This window comes from Lepidochelys olivacea (genome assembly GCF_965140295.1).
Source record: "Lepidochelys olivacea isolate rLepOli2 genome assembly, chromosome: 2".
Taxonomy (NCBI): Eukaryota; Metazoa; Chordata; order Testudines; family Cheloniidae; genus Lepidochelys; species Lepidochelys olivacea.
This window is the reverse complement of record NC_140412.1, coordinates 236,174,028-236,191,570: the sequence shown is the minus strand read 5'-3', so window position 1 is coordinate 236,191,570 and position 17,543 is coordinate 236,174,028. Positions and strand designations below refer to the sequence as shown.

The following is a 17,543-nucleotide window of genomic DNA, read 5'->3' as shown; positions in this document are numbered from 1 at the left end:
CCCCTCTTCCAACCCCTTCCCAAATCCGTGCCCTGGCCCCGTCTCTTCTGTGCCTCCTCCCCGAGCGTGCCGCGTCCCTGCTCCTCCCCCCTCCTCCTGGAAGGTCCTAAGCGCCGCCAAACATCTGTTTGGTGGCGGGAAGTACTGGGAGGTAGGCAGAGGAGTGGGGATGTGGCGCAATGTGGGAGGGCAGGGGTGGGTGAACAGGGGGTGAGGGGTCATATGGCAGGCCACAGGAAATAACTCCGCGGGCCTCATGTGGCCTGCAGGCCGCATGTTTGAGACCCCTGCTTTACATGAATGTGGGATGCTGTGTAAAGCTGGTGACCTAGTTTGCGCAATCACCCGAAAAGTCTCCTTTATAATATTTATTGCAACACATTCTTCCAGTTGTGTAATCCAGGGAATGTGTCTAGTGATAATTCCCAGTCTGTGTTGTTATACACATTTTGAATCTTGTATTGATCAGATTTCTTCTTGTATCTGCCTGTTGTGCAGCTGATCAAAAGCCCACTAATGTCTGTCAGGGAGTTGAATGGGCCATGCTTTAGATCAGGCCATGCATGATTTCTAGATATTTTTGTATAACTCCATTGAAAAACCTATTACATTATAATTATCCTTTATTTCAGGACAGAATGCTTGGCCAAAGGCATCATGCAAGACATTGGAGACCATAACATTGTGGTTCTCTGTGTACTTAAAGGTGGCTACAAGTTTTGTGCTGACCTTGTGGAGCACATTAAGACTCTCAGTAGAAATTCAGAAAGGTCTGTCTCCATGAAAGTTGACTTTGTCAGACAGAAAAGTTACCATGTAAGTCAACAGTTCAGTTATATAGATTATTTATAAATTAAATAGTAATTTGATTCCAGTAATAAAATAGAGGTTTGTAGATGAAGAATTTAAAAACATTTACAATACATTTTACAAAAAGTATCTGTGTGAAAAATTCCTTTGTTTAAAAAGAAGTTTTCCTTTTTCCCTATAATGCATTAAACATATGATTGTACTAACTTAATGGATAAATATGAGTGATGTATGAGACATCCTAAAGATAATTATTTTTCACTTGCGCTGTTTTCATTAATCTGTCAGTCAGCTGTGGCTTTTTAGAAAATAAACTATTTCACATTCTTTCATTTCCCTCCCCCTCCAGTAATTCTAAATCTTTCTTGATTTTTGCTGTTAGTTAAAGAATAGGAAAATTACTGAAATGTTTTACTCAGTGTGTCATAAAAATGGATAGTATATATAATAGCAGTCTATACCACTAGATGATATAGTGCTTTGTTGTAAAATTAAATAAGACATTTGGTCAAGTCCAGTCTTGATGTCAGAGGTTAGAGCCCTCATTAACTTGAGAGGTTAAATAACAGTGATCCACTGATTTCAGTATGGTAATACTAGTAAGAGGGCCTGTTTGGAGCTACATCCTTTTTGGGGACATAGTATGATTTTCTATTTTTATAAGCTGCATATTTGAATTCCATCCTGCATTTCATTATCTATAGTATGAGCCAAATCCTAGAAATAGTTTACAGCTCAAGTGGCAGAAGCTGCACACTAGAGATCTCACAAGGGGGGTTAGGGTGAAGTAAAAAATACTTTCCCCTTCCATTAAGGAGTGGCAGTAGAACTTCTGTGACCTCTGTGCAGCCTCAGGGTTCAGTAACCCCTCATAATACCTGTGTCTCTAATCCATGGGGAATTGTTGGTGTATCCGCATAGTCACAGATCCAGTGATGTCCCCCCTTTTCTGACCTACCATCCCCATCCTGAACACTTGCTGCAGTAGAACACTGATTCCACTAGGTGACCACAGTCCTAGTGGGGTCAAAATGTGGCCCTCGGACTGTAAGTGGAATTTTTCCACATGAGAACCAATTTGAGACATGAAGCACATGTATAGTGAAAAGATGTTACTATTTTCTGACTATTTAACAGTATGCAAATGAAGTCTGTGAATTAGCTAAAAGCAGTGGGGAGAAAAAAACTTTCTTATTTGAGGGCACATAGAAATTAAGTGAATTTTCAAGAGGGCTATTTACTTAGTTTACACAAATACTAGATTAATATTGAAGTACTGATTGTTTACATTGATTTTACTTTAGAGGGGCATCTGGCAGTTGTTCTGTTGGGCTGCCCTTCATCATAAGAACATAAGAATAACCATAATGGGTTAGACCAATGGTCGATCTAGCCCAGTATCCTGTCTTCTGACAGTAGCCAATGACGCATGCTTTGAAGGGAATGAACAGAACTGGCAATCATCAAGTGATCCATCCCTTGTCATCCACTCCCAATTTGGCAATCAGAGGGTAGGGGCACCTGGAGCATGAGGTTGCATTCCTGACCATCTTGGCTAATAGCCATTGATGGACCTATCCTCCATGAACTTACCTGATTCTTTTTTGAACTTCACTATGGTTTTGGCCTTCACAACCTCTCCTGGCAATGAGTTTCACAAGTTGACTGTGCATTGTGTGAAGTAGTACTTCCTTTCTTTTGTTTTAAACCTGCTGCCTCTTAATTTCATTGGGTGACCCTTGGGTCTTGTGTTATGTGAAGGAGTAAATAACATTTCCTTATTCACTTTCTCCACGCTATTCACAATTTTATAGACCTCTATTATATTGCCTCTTAGTCATCTCTTTTCCAAGCTGAAAAGTCCCAGTCTTTTTAATCTCTCCTCATGCAGAAGCTGTTCCATACCCTCAACAATTTTTTCCCTTCTCTTTACTTTTTCCAATTCTAATATGTCTTTTTTTGAGAAGCGATGACCAGAACTGCATGCTGTATTCAATGTGTGGGCATACCATAGCTTTATATAGTGGCATTATGATATTTTCTGTCTTATCTGTCCCTTTCCAAACGTTCCTAATATTCCGTTAGCTTTTTTGACTGCCGCTGCACATTGAGTGGACATTTTTCAGAGAACTGTCCACAGCGACTCCAAGATCTTTCTTGAGTGGTAATAGCTAATTTAGATCCCATCATTTTGTATGTATAGTTGCGATTATGTTTTCCAGTGTGCATTATTTTGCATTTAACAACAGTGAATGTCTTCTCCCATTTTGTTGCCCAGTCAACCAGTTTTGTGATATCCTTTTGTAACTCTTCGCAGTCTGCTTTGGACTCAACTGTCATGAGTAATTTTGTATCATCTGCAAATGTTGCCATATCGCTGTTTAACCCTTTTTCCATATCATTTATGAATATGTTGAACAGTACTTGGCCCAGTACAGATCCCTGGAGGACACAACTATTCACTTCAGTGGATTCTGAAAACTGACCATTTATTCCTACCCATTTGTTTCCTGTCTTTTAACCAGTTACCAATCCATGAAAGGACCTTCCCTCTTCTCTCAGGACAGCTTACTTTGCGTAAGAGCCTCTGGTGAGTGACCTTGTCAAAGGCTTTCTGAAAGTCCAGCTGCACTATATTGACTGGAAGAAAAGGAGTACTTGTGACACCTTAGAGACTAACCAATTTATTTGAGCATGAGCTTTCGTGAGCTACAGCTCACTTCATCAGATGCATATCGTGGAAACTGCAGCAGACTTTATATATACACAGAGAATATGAAACTATACCTCCTCCCACCCCACTGTCCTGCTGGTAATAGCTTATCTAAAGTGATCATCAGGTGGGCCATTTCCAGCACAAATCCAGGTTTTCTCACCCTCCGCCCCCCCCACACACAAATTCACTCTCCTGCTGGTGATAGCCCATCCAAAGTGACAACTCTTTACACAATGTGCATGATAATCAAGTTGGGCTATTTCCTGCACAAATCCAGGTTTTCTCACATCCCCCCCACCCCCATACACACACAAACTCACTCTTCTGCTGGTAATAGCTTATCCAAACTGACCACTCTCCATTACCAGCAGAAGAGTGAGTTTGTGTGTGTATGGGGGTGGGGGGGATGTGAGAAAACCTGGATTTGTGCAGGAAATAGCCCAACTTGATTATAGTGCCCATCTTTAAAAAAGGGAAGAAGGAGAATCTGGGGAACTACAGACTGGTCAGTCTCACCTCGGTTCCTGGAAAAATTGTAGATCCAGGTCCTCAAGGAATCCATTTTGAAGCACTTGGAGGAGAGGAAGGTGATCTGGAATAGTCAACCTGGATTCACCAAGGGGAGATCATTCCTGCCCAACCTGATTGCCTTCTATGATGAGATAACTGGCTCTGTGGATGTGGGGAAAGCTGTGGACATAATATATCTTGACTTTAGCAAAGCTTTTGATATGGTCTCCCACAGTATTGCCAGCAAGTTAAAAAAAGTATGGATTGGATGAATGGACTATAAGGTGGATAGAAAGCTGGCTAGATCGTTGGCATCAACGGCTCAAGGTCTAGTTGGCAGCCGGTATCAAGTGGAGTGCCCCAAGGGTCGGTCCTGGGGCAGGTTTTGTTCAGCATCTTCATTAATGATCTGGATGATGTGATGGATTGCATCCCCAGCAAGTTCACAGGTGACAGTAATATGGGGGGAGAGGTAGATACGCTGGAGAGTAGGGATAGGGTCCAGAGTGACCTAGACAAATTGGAGGATTGGGCCGAAAGAGATCTGATGAGGTTCAACAAGGCCAAGTGCAGAGTCCTGCACTTAGGACAGAAGAATCCTATGCACTGCTACAGGCTGGGGACCAACTGACTAAATGGCAGTTCTGCAGAAAAGGACCTGGGGATTACAGTGGATGAGAAGCTGGCTATGAGTCAGCAGTGTGCCCTTGTTGCCAAGAAGGCTAACGGTGTATTGGGCTGCATTCGTAAGAGCACTGCCAACAGATGGAGGGAAGTGATTATCCCCTCTATTCAGTATTGGTGAGGCCACAACTGGAGTATTGCTTCCAGTTTTGGGCCCCCCACTACAGAAAGGATGTGGACAAATTAGAGAGAATCCAGCAGAGGGCAATGAAAATAATTAGGGGGCTGGGACACATGACTTATAAGGAGAGGCTGGGCTTATTTAGTCTGCAGAAGAGAAGTGTGAGGGGAGGATTTGATAGCCGTCTCAACTACCTGAAAGGGGGTTCCAAAGAGGATGGATCTAGACTGTTCTCAGTGGTAGCAGATGACAGAACGAGGAGTAATGGTCTCAAGTTGCAGTGGGGGAGGTCTAGGTTGGATATTAGGAAAAACTTTTTCACTAGGAGGGTGGTGAAGCACTGGAATGGGTTAACTAGGGAGCTGATGGAATTTCCATCTTAGAAGTTTTTAAGGCCTGACTTGACAAAGTCCTGAGTGGGATGATTTAGTTGGGGTTGGTCCTGCTTTGAGCAGGGGATTGGACTAGATGGCCTCCTGAGGTCTCTTCCAACCCTAATCTTCTATGATTTCATTATGGAGGTGGGCAAACTACGGCCTGTGGGCCATATCCGGGCCGCAGGACCCTCCGGCCCGGCCCCTGAGCTCCTGGCCCGGGAGGCTCACCCTGACCCCTCCCCCGCAGTGGCCCCTCCCATTCAGCCTCAGCTCACTGCACTGCCTGCACAATGCTCTGGGCGGGGGGGCTGCAAGCTCCTGGGGCAGCTCCGCTGCAGAGCCTGACCTGACCCAGTGCTCGGTGCTGCTGTAGCATTGCCAGCCCCTGGCGCTCCAGGCAGCGCGGTAAGGGGGCAGGGAGCAGGGACGGGTTGAATAGAGGGCAGGGAAGTTCGAGGGGGTGGTCAGGGGCCAGGGGTGTGGATAGGGGTTGGGGCGGTCAGAGGGCATGAAACAGGGGGGTTGAATGGGGGCAGGGGTCCCGGGAGGGCATTCAGGAAGGAGAGGAGGGGTTGGATGGGGTGGTGGGGGACAGTCAGGGGTGGGGAGTCTGGGGGCAGTCAGGGGACAGGGAGCAGGGGGTGGTGGATGGGGCAGAAGTCCCAGGAGGGCCATCAGGGAACATGGTGGGTTGAAATTGGTAGGAGTCCCAGGCGGGCCGTCAGGGGGCGAGAAGCAGGGGGGTCAGATGGGGTCGGGGGCCAGGCCACGCCTGGCTGTTTAGGGAGAGACAGCCTCCCCTAACCACCCCTGCTTGTTTTGCAACCTGTCTACTATCTTACTCCTGAAGGTAGGCATTTTTTTAAAATACAAAATTAAAACCAGATTTTCAGATTAAGAGCCTGGAGTTAGGCACATGAATCCATATTTAGATCTCTAAATAGAAATGGATTGATTTTCAAAAATGCTGAGCACACTAAACTGCTATTGACCGTAATGGTAGCTGCAGGTATTCAATACCTCAATTAAATAAGGTAGTTGTTATTTAAGTTCCTAAATATAGATATTTCTGCCTAACTTTAGATTCCTAGTTTGAAAATTTGGGCCTGTAAGGTTGTGAAGAATACGTTTATACAGTTAACTCCGTGTAAATCTATGTAGTTATGTATACGTGAGTTTATAAGTTGACTGAATGAAAAAATAGCTGTGTGTGGTATGACCTGGCCTGTTCATCAAAATGAGGTACAGTATATCAACTTCGTTAACCTTTTCATTGTTGACAAAAACTTGCAAGAAAAAGGCGGGATGGTAATATTATGAGGATCTTTGCAATCTTCTGTGAGTGGTGGTTTGTTTTAGCATCTCACTTTGGTGTATCAGGAGCATTGAACTTGGTTTGAGGGCAGAACATACGAGAGTACTAGTACTCCCGCACCCCACCCCCCCAAATATTCAACCACTGAGTATAGGAGACAAAGCTGAATCTAACAGAGGAAACTATAAATGACAGCTAGTGTTGTTATAGAACTTATTTCCTACAGAACAAAATACTAGTTTTGATTATATCTGTAATACTCCAAGTATTAATGAAGTTACAAAGTGAAGTTCTGATTTTGGCTAAAAGCATATTTCACTCCCTGTGTATTTAGCAATATGTGCTATACACAGCTATGGCATTTTACACTTAGAGCCCAAATAGTTAAGAGAAGTTACATACCATTTAATCTCTTCTTTAGTATGTACAGGGCTTGTCTACATACCGCTTAAATTGATGTAATTTACGTTGCTCGGGGATGTGAAAAAGCCACCCCTCTGAACAACATAAGTTACATCAACTTAAAGTGGTGTCCACACTGCACTACGTTGGCGGGAGACGCCAGAGGCATTACAATGGCACAGCTGCATCAGTGCAGCTGTGCTGTTATAGTGTGATAATGTAGAGTAGCCCTCAGATGCAGACCATATAGAAATAGATTAGACAAACTTCCAGTTGTAAGCAGAAATTAAATTTGCAAATGTAGAAACATACTTTTGACCAAGAAAGAACTGATTGTATTATTATAATTTACATTTGGGGGGGCTTTATATTCAGTAAAAGTTACATTTGTTGAGTTTTTACAGTTACTAACCATCTGATTATCCAAGTTGCTGTGGTACTTAGCATCTCAGAAAATCAAACCCTAAGTAAACTGACACAGGCAAGAACAAATGTTTTTAACATCTACCTGTGATTATCTAACTTCTTTATTTCCCTAAATGAAATCCCCATTATTTTTTCCAGACCCTTTGAAATTATTTTTTTTCCTTTTTAAAATTTTTGTGCTGAATACTTTTTTTAAAAAAAGAATAAATGTTGGAAATTAACATTATTTATAGAGAATCATATTTTAGCCTGGTGTCCTTTCACCAATGTAAAAGTTAGAAAAACCCAATGAAATAACAAAAGAACATTGTAGGAGAGGAGGTGGAATGAGGTCTTAAGAAAGCAACAGTAAACAGAAAGAAGGGATTAGAGGGTGTGGTTTCCTATAGACTTGCAATATCTTGTTTTGCCTATTTCTCTTATTTTTTATTAATTTATTTGGATGATTGTCATTGAAAGGCACCATATGAGAAGGCTTTTAAGCAGGAATTTGAATAGAGGCTGTGTGGTGACTTGAACACATTCCAAGCATAAGGGACAATGTGGAAGAAAGGATGATGGTGAGAGTTAGAAAAGGAACTGAGAGGAGTATAAAGAAATGATGAGAGGTGTAAATGGTGTGAAGAGCCTTGAAAATGAGGACTAATTAAACTGATGCAGAAGACGAATAGAGGCCAAAGAAAGGAGTTTGAATATAAGGCCAGCAGATTGGGCTTGGGAGAGAGAAATTTTGCAGCAGTGTTTTGGATGGATTGGAGAGGAGTGAGGCAAGAAACAAGGAGTCTTGAGAGGGGAAGGCTGCATTTGTCTGAGTGAGAGATGACCAAAGCATGGGCAAAGTCTTTAGCATTAAGAATGAAGAGACGGCAATGGATTTAGGAAACATTGCAAAGAAAGAACAAATTGGATTTGGTGACAACCTAGATGTTGGGGTAGAAGAAAATGAACGGAATTGAATGTGATACTAAACCTGGGTAGTGGAGAGGATAGTGGAAATAGTGACATTGATTGAGAACGTAGAGCTTGAGGGGGCAATCAATGAGTTTAGTTTTTACCATACAGAATTTGAACGCTGATAGGACATCCAGGAGATGTCAGATATGTGAGACTGAACAGAAGGAGACAGACTTTGAAATTACTGACGTAAAGTTGGCCGTTGAAACCATGAGAACAGATGAAGCAATTCAGAGAAGGTGTTATGGCAGCAGAATAAAGAGCTTAGGATAGATCTCTGAGAAGACATTGACATTAGGGGGAGAGGGAAGGGAAGTGGAATCAGAGGTCTTTAAAATTGTTGATGGGGTCATTGGTAACCTTGGTAAGAGCAGTTTCAGTGGAGTAAAAAACCTAAATTGAAAGAAACCCAAAAAGGAACTAGAAAAGAGGAAGCTGAAGCAGTAAGAATACAATATGTGCACAATCATCTTGAAGGCAAAGGAAAGAGGGAACTGGTGTGATAATTGGACAGGTTTTTTTGATCAAGAAAGGGATGTTTAAAGATTGTGGTTAACAGGGTGTGATGGGGCGCATGCCCCACACTGGCAGAAAAGGGCTTAAACCAACCCCAGGGAGGCTGCGCAGGAGGCAGCCAATTAGGAAAGGGCTTGTAGAGACAGCCAATTGGGAGAAGGGTTAGAGAGACAGCCAAGCAGGACCATATAAGAAGGTCTGCTGAACAAAGCGGCTTGAGTCACTTCCTGGAGTTCGAGGAGGGAGGACTGGCTGCCCTGAAGGAGGGAGAGGAGACAGCACCATGGTGAGAGCAGTGCTGGGTGGAGTCAGGGGAGCAGGAGTGAGCTCCCAGCTGATCACTGCCAGAGTGAGGCCCTGATACAAAGGCGGAGAAGGTGCTAGGACTGTGGGGAAGGGGCCCAGGGAAACAGATGGCAGGGGTTGGAGATGACGTAGCACATGACTGCTGCCCCCCCTCCCCCTTTGGCCCCAGTTGCTATTGACGCAGGTGGCTAGACATGGGACTTCAGCCTGCCCCTGAGGCAAGTGGCTGCACAAAGGAAGGCCACCGCTGCCCCTTGCCCACCTCCCACCCCCCGAAGGGGGAAGAGAAACAAATGGGGAACAGTCAGAGGGCTGTGTCCAGAAGAGGACACCGTGGTCCTGTGAGCAACATGGGCCTGGGGACAGAAGTGAAGGTGGCGAGATGCCCCTAGATGAAGATGCACTGGCAAACCAGAGGTAATTCCCAGGATGGACAGCAGGAGGCGCCAAAGTGGTGAGTCTCACCTGGTTACACAGGGCATGCTGAAGACTTTAAAAAAAAGAAAAAGCTAGGTAAGAGAGTGATTGAGGATGAAGGAGAAAGAGGGAACGAAATTTGAAGTGAGAGAAGACAGGAGTAAAAAGGATGGGCTGAAGTGAACAGGTTACTGAGTAGAAGACAATAGTGAGCCCACCTCAAAGTCTCTAAGATTTGGGTGTTGGGGGGGTGGGGGGGAGAGGTCACAATGATGAGGCAGGGATAAAGGAGGATGAAATTATTTCAGATTCCTTCTTTAAAATTTAGCAATTTCTTGAGTGGAGAGGGTTTGAGTGGACTTAAATACTTTGAAGAGTGGTCAGTTTGGATGAGCTATTACCAGCAGGAGAGTGAGTTTGTGTGTGTATGGGGGTGGGGGGGATGTGAGAACCTGGATTTGTGCAGGAAATAGCCCAACTTGATTGTCATGCACATTGTGTAAAGAGTTGTCACTTTGGATGGGCTATCACCAGCAGGAGAGTGAATTTGTGTGGGGGGGTGGAGGGTGAGAAAACCTGGATTTGTGCTGGAAATGGCCCACCTGATGATCACTTTAGATAAGCTATTACCAGCAGGACAGTGGGGTGGGAGGAGGTATTGTTTCATATTCTCTGTGTATATATAAAGTCTGCTGCAGTTTCCACGATATGCATCTGATGAAGTGAGCTGTAGCTCACGAAAGCTCATGCTCTAATAAATTGGTTAGTCTCTAAGGTGCCACAAGTACTCCTTTTCTTTTTGCGAATACAGACTAACACGGCTGTTACTCTGAAACCTGTCGTTAAATACCAGAGCCTCCAGTGGTTGACAGCACAAGAATCAGTCCAGGAAGACAAGTAGAGCAATCTAGCAAGGAAGAAAGTTGAGTTAAAAAAAAAAAACGTTTCAGAGGAAAGTGTGCAAAGTCCCGAGATTTTCTCCAAAGGTGCTAAGCAATCCATGAACTGGAAGAGAAATTCATGTATCAGGTTTGGAGTTTGGTAGGATGGACAGAGTGATAGGATGGTGAACTGAAAGATTCAGGAGTGGTGGTGAGGGTGGAGTTTGAAAGTGTAGAATATGGAATTAACAGGTTTGATGGGCTTTCTGCATCCTCTGTTAATCTGTTTCTGATGAATAATTCAGTATTTCTTTATCAATATCTGGAGCTGTTCAGTCTTCTCTCATTATATGATACAAGGGAAACTGTGCTAAGGATAAAAAAAATCTCAAATTTATTGATGAGATTTTTGTAAGTATTACAATGACATGATTGTATGCAGTGAAGAAATATACAGCACTGGCTAGTAATGAGGCTGAGAAAGCTCTCCTTTCCCCACATTCTTTTCTAATGATTTTAGTTTAATCTTGTTCAGATCAAAATGATAGAAAGTGACCCACTGATAGTTTTGAAAACTGTGTAGTTTACTCTGATTGGACAGCAGCTGAATTGCAATTTTCAGTACATATTGATGCATGTAGACTCCCGCTTATATTCAATTGCAGGTTACTGGGATGACTTTGTATTGTCAATTTGATATCTGAACTGCAGATTCTGAAAACGTATTTTTCAATTGCTGGTGGCAAGAAAGTAACCTTTTAAAATTATCTCCCAAAATATAAATAACTTCAAAAGAAGTGTTGTTTTGCTAAAGTATAAATCTTGTGGAGGATTATGTGGATTGAGCCACTTCACTTAAGCCTTTGAAATTAATCAAAAGTATTTATGGCTTCCAGAACATAACTGATTTAAAAAATGTGACCTCTGAATAACAATCCAGACACAATAGTCACATTGATGTGTGTACACCAGAAGATACATTGACATTATCTGTATCCTCTTCAGCATCCAGTTGTTTGAAATATATTTACAACTGTTGATTATTAATTTTGGCATAAACAGAAGCGTTTGTGCTACAAAACCCTGAAAACAACAAAACAGGCACTGTGCTTTACACAGATCTGAATGTTGTAGTCCATATGAGGCCATTTCAGTGAATGGTTTTGGTAAATCTATCTGCTGTAAGAGTATAGAAGCACAGACATTTTATATATGTTTTAATGCAGTAATGGTTAAATTGTATGCCAATTAATACAAATAGTAAAATTATATTTTTTAGGTTTAATGATCCATGGCTGCATCCAGACTGCACTCTAAAGCTATAGTTGTCCGGCATCCACCCACATGTGGCATGGGAAATAGAACTCATGACCTTCTGCTTCAAGAACACATACCTCTTGAAATAAGGGAGATTCTCCCTTTGTTCAAGTGGTTAGAAGGTTTTTATTTATATATTTTTTGAGAAGGAGCAGAAACTTAGGAGTTCTGTTGACTGTGTCTCATACATGTGGTTTAGTTGATGTGACTGTGTTGTCTTCGTTCACAGTATGTGACCATGGATTAATTACAGATTGGCGCCTGCCTGGTGGAGTGAATTCCTGTAAACCCTGAAGCCAAATTTTACGCTACTTTAAAATGAATTTAATAGGGTTGCATGAGGGGTAAGTCAGTGCAGAGTTTGGCTGTACTTGTTCCAAATCAGCTCTACAGCAAGTTCTACCTTTAAAGTAATTTGCAAATAAATATTTTTGATCTTCGCAAAATGCGTTGTTTTTTGCCTGATAGAAAAACATAGCAAGTAGAAGAAGCCATTCAATACCCAACTAAATTGAATGAATGTAACTTCTTAATTTTTACTTTGGGTCTGCCACTGTTGTATGGTGTGTTTTTTGTTTTTTTTTTACTAAATTTCACACCTTTCAAAGGGCATTCCCCCCCCCATTTGATTTATAAATAACTTTTTAGAAACCCTTTTCAGGTACACAGGTTGGGCCCAATACTGTCAGGTGATAAGCATCTCCTGCAACTCAGTGTTGCAGGATTATGTGCTTTCTTAGTTTCTCATTTTCCTCACAAGTTAGAGTACAACACTTTTTTTTTATGCTTTTATGTGATTGCACTAGTCCACAGGAGCCACTGTGTCATGAAATACTGGACTTTAAAACTGTCACAAAGCCAGGATGAAATACTGATCAATGTGTATCAGTCCAGTGCCATTTTGTAGGAAGAAGGAAACATTTTACGAGCATATTTTTTAAATGGCAGCTGTTGGAAGCAGCTACGGTTTCTGAAATGTTAAAATACATTGCAATGGAGATGGGATTAATAGTGATAAGAATAGATGAGCCATCAAAGTGCATGGTAACATCCATGTATTAATATCTACATTAATATATTCATATGAATATATTGATATTACATACAAAAGATTATATTAAAATAATTTTGCAGTTTTAAAGTCAAGCACTCAAAGGTTGAGAAATGCCAGAATTTAGCTTGCCTGTGCAACCACAATATAGCCCACTTGTACATATACGTTATAATAGTCTTGTTTTACATCCCATAAGAACGTAGTAGAACCAGGAATAGAAATTAGCACTCCTTGGCTCCAGTCCAGTTCTTAAACACAAGAGGATATCTTTTCCTTCTTGCAGCTTTCTCCTGCATTCACTCTCCTTCCTGTGCACTGAATGAAGCAAGGGTCTTGTAGATCAAGCATGGGATCATGTAAGTAAAGTCTGTATGATGTTGCATGTACAAACAAGAGCTGTCGTATGGGCAACCTTCTTTTTGGCATTTCTGAACTCCTGAGAGCTTGATTTTGCTGCTGTCATGTTTTTACCCAAGTATTTTGTATGTAACTTTCTTTGTTTTTTATAAAGCAAACTGAAAAAATCAGAAATTCTGTTTATGTGGAACCATAGTGATCTGCAGGTTTGGACCCCAGCAAAGGCCTGTACCTTTTGAGCTAAAGGAGTAGTAGTCGGTTATGCTCTATGTGGATCAGTCACTAGAGGGGGATGCCACATACTCCTGATTAATTGTTCATTCAACTATTTACTAGACAGCAAAGAATTGCTGGGAATCATTATTCCGGGCTTGAAATCATGGTTCTGGAAAGAAATGTGGTTTTGGGGTACAGACAGCACAGATAAGCGCATAGATTTTGCACGTTCAGCATGAAAGGCTACATAGGCGAGACTTGGGTCTGCCATATTAGAGAGAGAGTGTTCTATTACCAGATCTACCAAAAATGAACCTGTGCAACCTTTCAGGTACCTCATCTATAAAATGGAGGTAATGGTACTTGCCTGCCTCCTAAGGTAGAGTTGTGTGCTCAATAAACAGCTCAATAAACAGAGCTCTAAAGTGCCCACAATTATTAACATTACTGAGTGGAAGGTCTCCTTATAGCTCCTAGGCCAAAGGCAAGGATGTGAGTGGTGCATGTGTCTTATCTGAAGCTCTAGTTGTTTGCATACCATGTGGGAGCAGTTTGGGACCTGGAGCATTCTCAGTGTGGATGAGGGAACTGGACACATACTCAGGGCTGAGTTCAGATTTTAGCAAAAAGAAAAGGAGTACTTGTGGCACCTTAGAGACTAACCAATTTATTTGAGCATGAGCTTTCGTGAGCTACAGCTCACTTCATCGGATGTTCTGATGAAGTGAGCTGTAGCTCACGAAAGCTCATGCTCAAATAAATTGGTTAGTCTCTAAGGTGCCACAAGTACTCCTTTTCTTTTTGCGAATACAGACTAACACGGCTGTTACTCTGAAACCTTCAGATTTTAGCTGTCTCTAAAAAGCTTTACTGAGCATGTGCAAATATTGATTTTTCCAGAGCGTTATAATTTGGTAAATCCAAGCAGATTTTCACATGAAGAGCAAAAGATACCTCCCTGACCTCAGTAGTAGCTGACTGAAAACTTTTGAGTTCCTTCTCCAAAGCTTAGAGGAGCTCAGGCTCTTCAAAGAAATGACTGGAAAATCTTTTAACAGTGGAAATTTTACCTGTTTTCTCTAACCTTGTTGTCAGAAGTGGCCATATGTTTTTGCTAATACGTGAGAAAAAATCTGCATGAGGCAAAAACCAGGCATGGAAAAGTTCAACCCAAACTGTTTAAGTGTGGCAATGTTATAATGCGGGTCGGAGGGCAGGGCAGGACAAGGAGGAAGAAGAAGGATCTAATGTAAAGTGTTAAGCAACTTTAACTATAGGATGCCAGCTACTTCTATAATACTACAGAGATGCATACCTGCTGGTTTGGTATAAAGATTTTATGAGAATGAGTGTGGGGTGGCAAAACCTCAAGTGAGTTATGTAGGTCATCCCAAACCACTGAGAGTAAATGCTTTATACCACACTGTGCTATCTTAGTCTGCATATGCTACACTGCCAAAATTTTCAAACCTGGGGTTCTTGAAATTAGCTGTCTAAATTCAAGCAGCCTAATTTTGAAAATGTGGTCACCTCTAGCAGCATTCATTGATTTCAGTAGGATTTGTGGGCGCTCAATATTGCTGAGAGTCAGGCCACTTACATTTAGGTACCTACATATAAATTTAGGGAGCTAACTTTAGGCACCCTCATTTGAAAATGTTTATCGTTGTGTATATTATTGCTTACTTAGATTGTGATAGTGCTTGGAAAGTGACAGATGACCCCAATACATAGTAAAACACCATTTCTTCCCCCAAAGAACTTACAACCTAAGAAGACAAGCAATAAATGAAGGGTAGGTGAGAGAGATTAAAATATACAAACAATATTTTAAAAGGACATCAAGTATTCCCAAATGACTCTCTCCATAGCTTTTATTAGTTGTGTAATTTCTTCATAATTTCATGGTAGATTACATAGGAAAACAATATCAGAAATGTTTTAAAAAATAATATTGATGCTATTTTTCATACCCTCTGTCCATGAAAATAAATATATTAGTTACCATGAGCCCAATAGTGTGGGCCTCGGAGGAGGGGAGAAATTACAACATATTTGAGAAATTTCTTTTAAAAATCCTGAAATAGCTTTATTATGTACATCATAAAATGTGATTTTTAAGGTTCAGTGTCTTGGGATTTAACAAGAATAGAAACAAGTGCCACTAAAAATCTTTAAATTTCTTCTTTTCAATGATCAAAGCTCACTTATGATCTTATAGCCCTTGCAGAATTGTGAGATATGGGAACTTAAATTCAGCACTGGTCCAAGACTGAATGTTACCCATGCTGCACTTCAGATTAAGTGCAGTCTTGAGGGTAAAGAAGGAAGGATATAGTTCTGCAGAAGTTATTTTAATGACAACTGTTGGAAGCTGCTCAGAGGTTTGGAATATTAGAAATACTTCAAGTGGAGATGAATTAGTGGACATAGTGCAGATGCGGTGATCACAAGTGTATAATAACTGCAGTTTACAATCACATGGCTCCACGATTTCATCTTCACATATGGAGATACATATGTTATAGATATATAATGAACCCACACACAGTATATATGTTTGGCACCCATCTGAATTCTTTATGAATATATTTTTCACAGAAGGAATGAGTCAGTGTTTCAGTGACTCATATGTGAGATTTTTGGGGAAGTTGAACAGAGATAAGGCAAGGCAGAACTGCGTAGGAAGCAGCAGCTTTGATTTCTGTGGGGGCAGAATGAATAGAGGGGCATCAGGAAAGGCAGCTTGACGATTAGAAATTATTGGGAAAATCAGTACATCATACTCCTAGTTATACCAAAGTATTGCCTAGAGCTACTAGTGTGCCCATTAATAATAGTGGCATGATTAAGAAATCTTTATTTTTATGTATTGTTTTCAATTAGTGCATTGCCTGCCTGTATAGTTGAGCATTTTTTCCAGCTTCAGAATTGTTTTTTTCTTGCTTTCAGACTCTAACATAGTCTTTATTAAAATATCTTCTTTGTAATATTTGTTGATATTTTATTCCTCCAAATATCCAGTCTAATGCAAACTCCATTATAGGCTCTCTAATCTTCCATGGGTTAGAATTTTTTTATACATTCTAATATTATTTTTCAAAAAACTTGAAAAATATGTATGCTCGCTGTAGGTAAGATTAAATACCTACCTCTATTCTTAAAGCCAATTTTTCATAATTTTCTCAAACATATTTCTTTAAGGCTGAAATATTCCGTCTTAGCCCAAAGGGGCATTTTACTTGGAATTCTGAGGAAACTCATGCCATTTTGAGGGTTTTTTTGTGTAGGTGAAAAATTACTTTTAAAATCAAAACTACAAAAATAACTGAAAACCAACTGAAGCTAGAAAGGTCAAACTTGGCTTGTACTGTGAGTTCTCAGTGAGGTCTAAAGTGTAAGCCAAGCTTGAAGTAAATTAATTGTTTGTATTTTTTAAATTGTAAACTTCTACAGTAGGAAGCTTTATGTACATGCTATAGAATTTTTACTCCCTGTAATTTTTAAGTAATCTTTTGAGACAACTGAGCATTTGGGACTATGTACATTCATAGATGGACCAAGTTTAAGGACAGCTAGGCTCAGGGCTATGGAAAGGAGCATTCAGGAAGTGTTCAGCTAAAAAATTCCCTATCAATAAATTCACAAATTCTAATGAGATTTTTCTTGTTTGGTTTTTTAACAGGAAATTCTATACCACAGATAGCATTTATTTTATTATTTATTTATTTTGATGTTTGCAAACCATAACAAAACACTAACCAACAGTCAGACCACAGGGTCAGTTACCTCAAGACTTTGTCATAGAACAACAATTTATCATACAATATCTAAAATTAAATCCTATTAAAATATTTGACTTCATATTCTACACAGTGTGATATAGCTACTGTAGATGGATAAATTATAACATCTGCAAATATTCAACATTATACAGATAGGACTTCTGTTCTTACCCATATTTTGAGTTTTATGTATGTAAATGTAGATCTGTTCCTCAAATTTTACAATGCTGTGGAACTAAGAACCTGTCTAGTCGATGGCCAGAACACGAGTGGTGTCCATTCTGTTTAAATAAGACTTGAGGAAGTATGAAAGCACTATGACATGTTTATATATTGACAAAATATCACCTGGTTCCTTGTTCTTATGCTAATAACACAA

At 40.8% G+C, this 17,543-nt stretch overlaps 1 protein-coding gene across 1 annotated transcript in view; it reads left to right on the top strand.

The window, feature by feature from the left end:
• PRTFDC1 (phosphoribosyl transferase domain containing 1) overlaps nt 1-17,543 on the top strand; it is a 65,410-nt gene that overhangs the window by 8,410 nt on the left and 39,457 nt on the right. Inside the window, exon 3 of the mRNA XM_084618341.1 lies at nt 633-816. Within this exon, the coding sequence (XP_084474467.1) occupies nt 633-816 (184 nt within the window). The remainder of the gene's footprint in view (nt 1-632; nt 817-17,543) is intronic.